General features: G+C 44.7%; 1 protein-coding gene across 1 annotated transcript; it reads right to left on the bottom strand.

The window, feature by feature from the left end:
• Positions 1 to 9,962: 9,962 nt before the first annotated feature.
• inaF-D (trp-interacting inaF-D) lies at positions 9,963 to 10,664 on the bottom strand. The gene has a single exon (XM_084580860.1). The coding sequence runs from the start codon at positions 10,662 to 10,664 to the stop codon at positions 9,963 to 9,965; it is 702 nt and encodes a 233-aa protein (XP_084436986.1).
• Positions 10,665 to 11,724: the final 1,060 nt, after the last annotated feature.

Below are 11,724 nucleotides of genomic sequence, written 5' to 3' on the forward strand. Positions count from 1 at the left end.
GCCGGATCTAATTATAGCATCAGCGCACGTATCCTCTTCCGTAGACGCTCCAGAGTCAAGGCCACCTCTAGCGCAATCCGCGCCGAGTGCCACGGTGAATTAGCCGCCGGTCCTCACTCAGAACCGTCTCTCCCACCTCCTAATCGGTATGGTTTTCTGCCTGCCAATGCTTTGCAATGCATATGAAAAATACAGCGGAAACACGGAAAGCAGCGAAAAAAAAAAGACATTTTCACAAGAACATTTGTATTCCGTTGGCTCGCACTATTGCCCTGAAATAGTGACGTTGGTACACGTATAGACGGCAATACATTTTGTTTTCTTTGTGATACATTCTGTATTGGCATCTTTCCCGCATACCAAATTCGTTGCTCCTGTCCAGTATCTTCTTCCACCAAACGTGGTAGCACCGTTCTTCTGCCATCGCGTTCGGTGAATTAAGCATAGCACACCCATGCACCGCCTCTAAGGCAAGCTTGTTTTGAACGATTCTCTAACCGCGTCTCATAAACACTTTCTTTCCCACCGTCCTATGCAAACTGCCTGGCTGCGCTATCAACCACTATCAAACGTAACAATATATGTAACCTTAAACTCCAACTTCAACCCCACGCCGCAGCCCAATTCTTCGTCGCTGACACGTACGGTGGAGTTATATTCAAACAGTGCAACATCTTCCCTAGCACTATGCGTGAATGCAATCAGGCAACTGCAAAGTAAACCTATATCGAAACAACAAACGTTAAGAAAAATTCATCAGGTAAAGCTCATCGTAGTATGTCTTTTCCAACTTCGCCATCACTCCCCCTTCCCTCATTCATCTCAACTGGAATAGGAACAATGCTTTACTTTTCAGTTAGGTCAATTTTCTTTCGCTGTCTGTCATCCTTCCTGGTTATTATTGCGTTGTGCTTTTAGTTGTCCTTGTTTTGTGTATGTTTATAGAAAGAAAGAAAGAAAGAAAGAAAGAAAGAAAGAAAGAAAGAAAGAAAGAAAGAAAGAAAGAAAGAAAGAAAGAAAGAAAGAAAGAAAGAAAGAAAGAAAGAAAGAAAGAAAGAAAGAAAGAAAGAAAGAAAGAAAGAGAGCTCCCGAGTAATTTCAACCACGTGGGATTAATTTGCCCTCACATCACTCATTAATGACCTCCAGGCGGACTAAACTACTCGGGATCGTTTCATTACAGTTCCTTATTTGATTTTCTTTTTTATTTCACTCTCTCCTTAATCAACACACAAAAGAAGCGAGAAATAAAAGTGCTATAAACGATGGTGCAGATGTTTTAATTAGTTACGGCTCAAAACCTTTATGAACGTCAGACGTTGAAGATATGCATGTTGAGAGGTATATTTTCCCAAAATAACAAGAAGACTGCAACCCTTAGATGTTAACTTTAAACCGAAGCAAAACATGATGCTTTACTTTCACCCGTAAAACATAAAACCTTATTTTTATTAAACAACATCAGAGTATTCGTATTCCTAGTATTTCTATGTCCACGTCTATTACATATTTCATTGTGTGATGACATAAACTTGCTCATAAATAACAGTGTGACGTCCTCCACAGTGTCGCTACTGCATATATTTTTACAGCACTGTTCAGGGACCCTTAAACAATTCATTTGTGTCCCAGAAGTTTTTCACACTGGCTTGTAAATCTTTCGTTATGGCAAATAAATTTTCAAACCTTCAAACATGGCAAAGTTAACGTCATTGCCTACAAAGTTTTAAGAATTGGCGACGAGGCTGCCATGTCAATTCCCACTGCCGATAGATGGATGACGATTGCAGCCGGCTGTATAGAAGTAAACATCGCGTAGTTTTGTCCACTTCATTGCTACGGATACTTTCAAGCTGTGGTTAAATAAGTTTGGAGTACTGATCTAGTTGCAAACACACGTCGTAGACTTAATGGTTTATTACTGCATTATCGGCATGGGTAGTGTTCGATGGGATGGCGAAGCAAACCCCAATGGTTCTCGCGTATACAACATCAAATAATCTTAGATATTCGACATTACGACCCAAAAAAGTGCTTTCTGTTTACATGACTAAATCTTGCAACTTTTTTTTCGTAGCATTGGTATCTTTGTTAAGCAACCACAAGCGCCAGATATCTAAGATTCGGTTAGAAACATTCGTTGGAAACGTTTTTTTCATGGCTGAAACATTGACGTCTGAGAAATAATCATACAATGCGCGGAGAGCAGGGCACGGTATTCTATAATAACCAAGGAATACAACGGGCCCTAAATTACGGGTACCTAAACGGGTCACTGCATATTTTGCGCTGATTAGCGCTACAAAGTGGTCTGTGCACACTAGACTTCTCTTACTAATTGTGTGATGACACTGGCGGTGATAGCGGTAAAAAACGTTTTAGTGATGACAAGAGAGTTTCGATGTCTGAAGACCCCGTTACATGGTGAGTATCCTTATAGTCCAGGACACCACATGACGAGGTCCCGTCTCGCGCCCGCTTTACTAGTGTCATTTGGGCCTCCATTGTGGAGCAGTTGAAAAGGGCAGCCTCCCATGCCTCTCGGGCAAGGTCAGGGAAGGTTCAAACATGCTTCCTAAACGACGGCGGTTTTCTAGCCTCGTTTGGTTGTTTTATTCTTGTCTCTAGTTTCCTGCGAGTTAAAGCTCGCCTGCACCTGTCCTATGGCTAATTTGTGCATTTCTCCTATGCTGCCCTTACCCATGGTAAGTTGCGGACGCCATGTCATGTAATAATAATTTTTCGTTTCATGATGTTGTACCTCCATCATTGAACATTGCCACCTATGACGTCAGGACTCGTAGAAAAGCAAGAAATGTCATTTGTTTGCTTCGGTATCGAAGGGCAGGAGCTGGCTAACGGCAAGGAAGCGGTATAAATAATAGCAAAATTGATTATTTCAAAACACAGTCCTCCGTTTCCCTCAGGAGAAGCGAGGCTTCTGATGTCGGCGTTGTGCTTGGCAAATCAGGATGTGTCCGGCCGACTGTAAAATAAAGCTCGCGTGAAAAGATGCTCCTGTTCGCACCACTTCCAACGCATGCTTTAATGACAGCGGTTAAGGCGTCTGCACCGAAGGCGAGCCCTTCCCACAGATTGTGAAGCAAGTCATGATATAACTTTGTATATATTTTATTCGCAGCATCAAGAATATGTACAGCAAAAGCAAATCAATTCAAACAAAAACGTGTGCATAATGATAATGTAAACAACGGGGCACCTTGGAACCCAATAAATATCACTACTTCTCATTCAAACTCAAGACAATAAGTGTCGTCGAATGAGTAGCTTTGAGATTAATGCATTTCTGCTTGAGAAACAAAGTTTCGATTGACTTCCGACGTGCAACAAACTTTTTTTTTCCTTGCTAGAAGACGCGGAGCATTAATCAACACAAGGTGGATGAGGCTGTGCCTGGTGTGTTTGTTCTAATGGCTGCTGACCTAAGAACGATGGAAATTAACGTTGTACAACAGTATAGCCATTAGAATGCGCAACTTTTATGATTGTTAAAGAATTGAGGTTTCTTTTTTTTTTTTTATCCCGTGCATATCTAGCTGCAAGGAAGCTTTTATTCACACTGCACTGCAATGTTGATATTACTTCAATGAAGATTTCCAATGAGTCATTTATTATTGATCCATGAACCGCACGAATGGGTGACAAACCCTCGAATTGTCGTGAAGGTGTCTAGAAACGCTAACAAAACGGCAAATTTGACTATCACTCAACACGTCTTGACTCCTGCTACAATGTACAATTTCATACGTTTTATTTTTTTTTCAAAAGCGCATCTATCGCTACAACATGGCTGAGCATCGATGGTCTACAAGAGAACGCTAGGAACAAGTGGAAGTCGTATGGCCTCATTTTACTTGTGTTGCAAGTGTTAACACTTGTTAAATAGGTAGCCCATTCATACCTGTAGTCAAGTTTTTAACATCCAGTGACGAAAGGGGTCTCATGCATATTAAGAAAGAAGCCAGGCGTCTGTTTCCATGTGCCTACCTGAGCTACTTCCATAGCAAGAATGTTCTATGTCATATCAATTTATTCGCAAAGGTCCCTCTTTGGTATGATAAAAAAAAAATCCCGCATAGCAGCTTAACAACGTCCGTTTGTTGCAATGACTCGTAGAGCGAAGGCATCTATATTTACATGGCCTGTGGTAGAAACTTAACAATGATATCACTAGACAACAGATAGTCGCACGCATTCGCATCTTCACACAATCCTGCTTTATCCACACATTCGCAATCATTCCGAGAGATTCTCCACTTTCTCCATCACTGACCCTTTCTCAACAGGGATCCTATTAACCCATTCAATTATCGGCTGAATCAGAAATGTTGACTCATTTGCTGCATTCTTGCCTCGCGTTCTCGCTAATTCATTATCTTATTCTAAATGCCAGCCCTAAGCTCCAATTCAACAAGGCCGCACCGAAAACATGAAGCTCAGCGGACGTCTTTGCATCATTCACTCACGAAAGAAATAACTCGCCCACTGCTATTTATTACGTCACATTCATGCCTCCGACGCTTCCTTTGCGGAATGATATAGGTACCTTAACGTTATTAGCACAGAACGCGAATAAATCTGGTTTTTAAACTAACACATCTCAAGCCATGGTTAGGTCACCGTTTCACTCTTCCTCCCTCCTCAAACCCGCCACTGCGAACATGGCGTCGCTGCGATCCTGAGCTGCGGTTAAGTAACGAAATATTGCGCAGTAGTTTCTTTCTTTGTGCTTCTATCGGTTTGTTTTCGTTTGTTTTCTCTTTTATCTTCCTGTTCGTTGACGCCGAAAATACACCTCAGCTCCCCGAGGACGCTTAGGCTTCGAGAAGAAAGCACTCCCGTATGCGATGAATGTAAATATTAGGGTTAGAAAAAGAAAACAGGAAAGAACTCCTCGCGTCTGGGCAGCAGCTGCCGAAAACGTTCGAGCCGCTTTTCATGAGTGTTTCTGTTCTTGGTCTGCAGTCGACAGTGAGCCCTAGATGCGCAGTTTGGCGCTGCCGTCCGCAGCAATATGTTCCAGAAAACATATATATTATATCCTTGCAGTGTCTACCACTTGCCCGAGTTTCACTTATGAGCTACTGAAGACCATCCGCATAGTCACGTTAATGTCCCGCAGCCATGAATCAGCTGTAACATGCTCATCAATGTTTCGTAGGCATTAATAAAGAGCTCACACACAGCCTAAGATATTACCGGGACACTAGGTTTTTTTCTGGGTTCCCTACAAGCTGATATTACAAAAACGTTAGGTAGTACGTACTAGCGCATGCATCCAACGCAGTGGTCATTTCATCCACCGCGTGTAAGTGGCGAAGCTGCCAAATTCAGGGCTTACATATCGCACACCCATCTGTGTGCTCAAGATCTGTTCGAACGCACGTGGTCTCGCGCCCTTACCGTAACCTCGCGTAGCAAAAATCGTATATGGAGGACTCGTCTCGTGTACGTGAGGACAACTACTTAAGAAGACAACAAAGATTTAAGAGAAGAACTATTGAAATCCTCGTTTTAAAGCGAAAACACAAAGTCCGGAGGCTACTACCCTGAGCAAAATTTTGTCTTGCTTATGTGGAGCAGCTGTTATTGGTGAACAGCTGCTTATCAAGAGCAGCATGCATTTCGTTGCTATGCATATCATCTCCATAACAGCTCCACAGCAACGCGTTGCCGAGGCAACGGCAAGTCCCGCAGTCAGTCAATAAAAGCAAGAGATTTAATTGGTCCAAATGTGCGTTGCATTCCAGCCATCTACACAAAGCTAGGCGAAAGAAGAGCAGGACCTATGCAACGCCGTTTTCGCTTGATGTTTGAATTTTAGCCAAAACTATCTCCGTTTTTTTTTTTTTTGCACCATTTTGTAGACAGAAAGAAGTTGCTGTTAAATAGAAGCGTGCCATAGCTGATGCTTAGCTTGGGCCTCTCCGTGGGTTCATAAGTACGTTGTGTATTATAGTGCCAGAAAACACATGGATCAGTGTACTAATTTTGTAACACCACAAATGGTGCTGTTTTCACATGCCGTAAGAAGTTCATAACGCTGAAGCTACGAGACGTGATTGGTGTTTTCTCCGGCATTTTCTTTCCTACTGCCGCATAGATTCAGAACCGTTTTGGTTTCTTTTAAAGGTTGCAAGAATTTTCTCGTTGTCATAAGTTCGTACGGTGCGAGTTTTCGCCTTTACAATAAGAGCAGGGGCATTTCTTTTCTTGGTGGTGATAAGTAAACAAGCTGAGCGTGCCTGGAACCCTGGAATGAACAGTTTTGGAAAGGTAGCAGCGGAAGACTGTCTTGTCTTGTATTACCTGCACTAAGCGCATTCCTTTGAACCATAATCAGTTTCATGGCCCACTATCAAGTATCTTAAGTTATAAACCAAAACAGCATTGTCCGATGTCAAGCACATGGCGATTATGGCTACACTTTAAAACAATAATAAATTGTAATACCTACTTGAATTTCACTATACGGAAAAATTTATTAATCTAACACTTCATTTGGTGTAGTAATTTTTCTGCTTGTAGGAGAAAATCCCTTCATTGCAGAACACCTGCACACTATCCTATAATCGACTTAGGGGCCTCTCGAGGAAGCAGTTCAGCCCTTATTTGGACCAGTAGAAGTTATGACTACTGCAACTATATCAGAATTATTGCCTAGTTGGCGTTGACTTAATGCGATACGTGCAGGCATAAAGCACGCGTCATAGAAATACGAGGACACCGCTTGAGTCTCTCCTACAACTTCACAAGCCTCGTCCACTTCGTAGGACTGGATATGGACGTCGGTGATGTCCTGCGTGGTATGCCGTTTCCTCGAAGCCCACTCTGTTCCTGAAAGCAGAGAGCAGTTAAGCATTTCAGAGAAGGTCACAGGTTATTAAAAAACATGACAGTTGTCTATATCGTGTAACAAGAATTTTAGTCTTAAAAGGATGCTGAAGGCAACGTATGCAGTTATGTTCACAACACAAGCATACTCTAGTGCCTCCTGGGCACATTGATATAAGTAAGCAGCAAAATGCACATTTCTCGGATAATAGCAGCGCAAAAAAGACGGAGACAAGGACGAGATGATAACGACGGGCGCTGACCGTCTTTCTCATCTCGTTCTTGTCCCCGTCGTTTTTTCACTGCTATTTTCTGAGAACTTTGTACCAACACGCCCAACTTGCCACATTAACAAAATACACATCTATGCTAGAGAAATTTCAATGTCTTCCCTCCGGTCAGTTCCCACTTATTGCATCTTCACTGAAAAGAACTTGTCGCCACCGTATTGAAGTAACTGGCGCTGTCGCAAAGCTTCTGAGATTCCCAAAGAATCGTTGACAACGCATGCGGTTACTCTTGCGAAATCGACCAGCGGGATTAGCACCTGAATTTCGAATTTTTAGTACAGTCTAGCTTACGAAAGCACTGTGAAAGGTGTGAATAGTCGATTAGATCTCTACATCCTATCTTGTCGCAAAAGTCCTAGACGCAAGCCCTTTAGAGATCAAACAAGTCCGGAAATGGCAATTGCGTAAAGAATGACACGAATGAATTGAAATGAAACCACTGAGCAAATATGGCAACAAGAAATCGTGCATTTCGGTAGTGTATTTAGGGCTATCAACATCTGAAAAACACGCCGAGGCTGATAAAGATTGCAAAGAATATACTTTTTTTAAGGTTCTCCACTTTTAAATGCATGAGATTCATTTTGACAGCCCTGTGTTGGCGCGGATGTTTACGCAGAGGACAGCTTGATTATATATAACAGCCCTTGGATGTGCCACTGTCAACAGCGCATGCGACGACAAAGCTGACTGCGTACTAACCGGACAGCTATGTCAAGATTTTACAAGATCAGAACACACCCATTTTCTGGGGATATGTAAAAATAATGCGAGCTGCATTGAAATTCTGCAACGACCGGCTCGCAAGGTCTCTGCACAAATGTAAATAAATCGACCTCTCACAAACTGACCTCTGTTTCTCTATCTCTCTCTGAATTGAATTCAATTCAATTGACCTCTGTTTCCATTCCATCAAGTATGCTAATCTTGCGCTCTCTTTCCTCGGATGTTTATGTAGATCATCATAAATGTAGTGTAGTTGCTTTATAGTGTTTGGGGGCTCGTTTTGTTGGCAGGTGTTTGAGGTTGTAAAGCTCTCAGACAATTTTCATGTCACTAAGCGGTAGAACAGTTCTCGTTAACGTTGCTCGAAAATTTAGCATTTATGCTAAATTGATTGCCACATGTCAATGAAAGGAGGCGCGTAGACGGTGAAGAGCCAAACATACGCGGTTCTTCGAAAAAACAATATGCATTTTAGAGTGTAGAGTGGCGCCGTCACCGCCGTCGACGAGACCAATTAAGAAAATAACAAGGTAGCCGATAAGAGCCATCCTATCGCAGTTGGCACTGGCCAGCCTGGATTCTGCTTGACCTCCCTCAATCCATTATACTAATCCGAAACATGCACACCTCTGAAAGTCTAGTGAATAGCATAGTTGGGATCTTGGAGGACTCCTTAGTCAATGCTGTCGAGCTCTCAGATGAAACTAACTACGTGTATAAAATAGATTGGGTAAGGTGTTTCTGAAAACAAAGGAATTAGCAATTATCTCTCCCCGGTGCTGCAGTCGCTCCATTCTAGCCACACATCCTCTTGAGCAGCAGATTTTTTAGAGCTTCTCCTTGAAAGTCGGGACAGCTAATGTGCCACTAGCAGCTGCAGAGCAGTATCAATGCTCCCTCCTGTTTCAGTTCAGTTAAGTCGTTCAGTCGTGTTCGACTCTTCGTGATCCTATGGACCATATCACGCCAAGCTTTCCGGTCTCTCACTCTCTTCCTAAAGTCACATAACTTCATCTGCAGCGCGTCGAGGATGCCATCTAACCATCGCGTTCGCTGCCTACCCCTTCTCCAGTGACCCTGAACCTTTCCCAACATCAAATCTTTCTCCAGCGACTCCTCTCTTCTCATCAGATGACCAAAGTAGCTGAGCTTTAACTTTATAATTTGACCCTCCAATGAGCAGTCAGTGTTTATGGTCGACAATATCGACTGATTTGATCTTTCGGCAGTCCAAAGAACTCTCAAGAGTCTCCACAATTCAAACGCGTCAATTCTTCGGCGGTCAGCCTTCTTCACAGTCCAACTCTCGCATCCATACATCACAATTGGAAAGACCATAGCACGAGTTATACGGATTTTGGTTGGCAGACTAATGTCTCTGCTCTTTACTAGGCGGTCAAGGCTAGCCATGTCTCTCTTGTTTACCTGCCCTCAACTGGGAGAGACTTCCACCTGAGGTCGCACTTAAGGGACGCTGCGCAAGGAAGGAAGGCAGAGTGACCCCGAAACGAAGACACGAAAACAAGTGAACCTCCTACGGGGGTGCAAGTGCCGTCTACACGCAGACATGCAGAAACACCGGCGTCGCCGCGATGCCACCACTTCTACTAATATATGGCGAAAGCCATTGTCGGTTACTTACGCCCATGGAGAGCGACTGCAACACTACGATTAAAATATATCTTCAAATCTTATCGCTACGAAATTTGCATTCACAAATTCCCGATGTTCCGCATAGAAGGCGCCTGGCATACACTCCGTGGTCGTCGGTGCAGCGCAACTCTTCTCGACTCTTGGCACGTGTCAGACGCGCACGTGTGCCAGGTGCGTCTGTGACGCAGCACAAAAGCTTTTGTGGATGAGCTGTCTAAAGCTGCTTTTTCTGTAGAAATAGAGTGGGATGCAGCAGTGCTCAACGATGTACAACCTAATCAAGACTGAGAATTCTAGAGTGAGCACAGTAAGAGAACAATCATTGCTCAATATTCTGTTTACCCGTGTTTTCAATTGCCTACGAAAGTTCCTCGATCTTCGTAATCACAATCCAATAAAACAAGCAGCATATAAAAACACCAACTCACCTCGGTTCCTTCATCTTTCGATGGACGGCGTAGATCTGTCCACCTCCTGGACGTCAGCCGTAGAGGCGAACGTAGTGCCGTCGTCAGCTTCTCCGATCCACGCATCTGTCACGTTCTCGGCTACATTAAGCTCCGCTAAAGACATCTCTGAAGGTGTCTCAACGACGCCGTAGCCTGTAGTCACGTCCAAGGCAGAATTTGGAGGAGTTTCGTTCGTCGTCGCTGCCGTCGCTGTAGTTGACGTGCTGTCCCCTCGTGCCACAGCCTTCCTGGACGCAGCAGCAGCTGCCAGCTCCGCGCAGTCTGTTTCGTTTGTGGCTGAGGAGGAGGAGGATGAAGCAAAGGCCGTGTTCACACGACCCGCTTCGCGGTCTAGCACCGTCGGGACAGGTTCCGACCGCATGTTGGGGTCCCAGAGGAAGACATAGTACATCGACAGAACGATGGCTGCTAGCGACACGGACAGCACATAAGCCATTACCGTCATGAGGCGGACGATCTTCTTGTGCCGCTTGGTCTCGTAGATCTTTGCTTTGGCCGTGTCAAATGGCATGCCAGTCTGCACGGTGTCCACTGCACCGGCACCATTGCTGTTGTCCTTGTTATTGTTGTTGTTGGATGAGTTGCCGCCCACTGGCCCCATGGTCGTCGCCAGTCCTCCCGGCGCTGCAGCGGGTCGCGTCGTCGCACCGCATTCGTTGGCCATCTTCATGGCCCGAGCGGCGCGAAACGTTGCCACAGACGACAGGACGCTAGAGGCGAGATTACGCTTTCAGCAGATGACCATAAGGTGGCAGCAGACGACGAACACCTACCGGCCCGTAAGCGTGGCTTCGGTGAAGGGCTTTGAACGCTTGGTGTTGCTTTAAGACGTCTCAAAAGTGCAGAATGCGTAGAAACGCGACTCACGCTGCGCCACTGGATACAAAGAGATGGAGAATGGCCTTTTTTTTTCTCTGCAGGAGAGCGGTGGGATGCGGCGGAATGTGAGGAGCGGAGAATTTCCGGGTCGATATGAGCGGAGCGCGGGCGGAGGATTGAAGGACGTGGGTAGAGGCAAGGCGTAGGCGGCGGCATCTGGCGGCGAATACGATGACTGCAAGCTCGATGAACGCCCACCCTCTCTGCTGATCTCGGAGGCCACGTCATCGCATTTTTGGTTTAGGCTTCTACTTGGCAGTGACTCTCCCCGAGCTGATCGTCTTACTGCCAACTGCCGAGGCCCGAAAGCCTATTGTCATTTCACACCGGCCCAAAGTAGGTCACGCGCCTCTCAGTTCTCCTCAACGCTGCGTGTGTCGAGCATTGGGGTACCATTGTAGAGGCGTGAATGCTTAGAGCCTTCGAAACTCGCGGGCTTGGCCTCTCAGTCTAATACACACCCAGAATTTGTGGACATTTTCAGGGAGCGATTTCTTGAAGGTTACTTTTTTTTAGACATATTGTTTTAGATCATGACAAAAATAAACAGAGTGAATATATCCGCAGATCTCTCGGCAGGCTTCTAGTTTTTTGCTATTTTGAAAGACGCGCCCCAATGGTTTTTCATATGACAGACACATTTTGTTCTGGGCGCAAACAAACTGCAGAAGCAAAATTTTCGTATCTGTCGGCAGCTTTGGCTGATTGTGTCAATGCGTTCGTTGTTTCTCACAATACCCCACGGCTGCCTCACCATTGTTTAAAAATGCGCCCCATTGCGTTTCTTTGTAAAATCAATTACTTGCCATGCTCGCAAGAAAACTTACAGAAGCAAAATTTAGCTATGTTGA

The sequence above is a fragment of the Amblyomma maculatum genome, chromosome 10, assembly GCF_055883805.1.
Source record: "Amblyomma maculatum isolate TAMU_Amacu chromosome 10, ASM5588380v1, whole genome shotgun sequence".
Classification (NCBI taxonomy): domain Eukaryota; kingdom Metazoa; phylum Arthropoda; class Arachnida; order Ixodida; family Ixodidae; genus Amblyomma; species Amblyomma maculatum.

Excerpts from the sequence above, each read along its gene's own strand:
- inaF-D (XM_084580860.1), bottom strand. The coding sequence starts at position 10,664 with ATGAAGATGGCCAACGAATGCGGTGCGACGACGCGACCCGCTGCAGCG.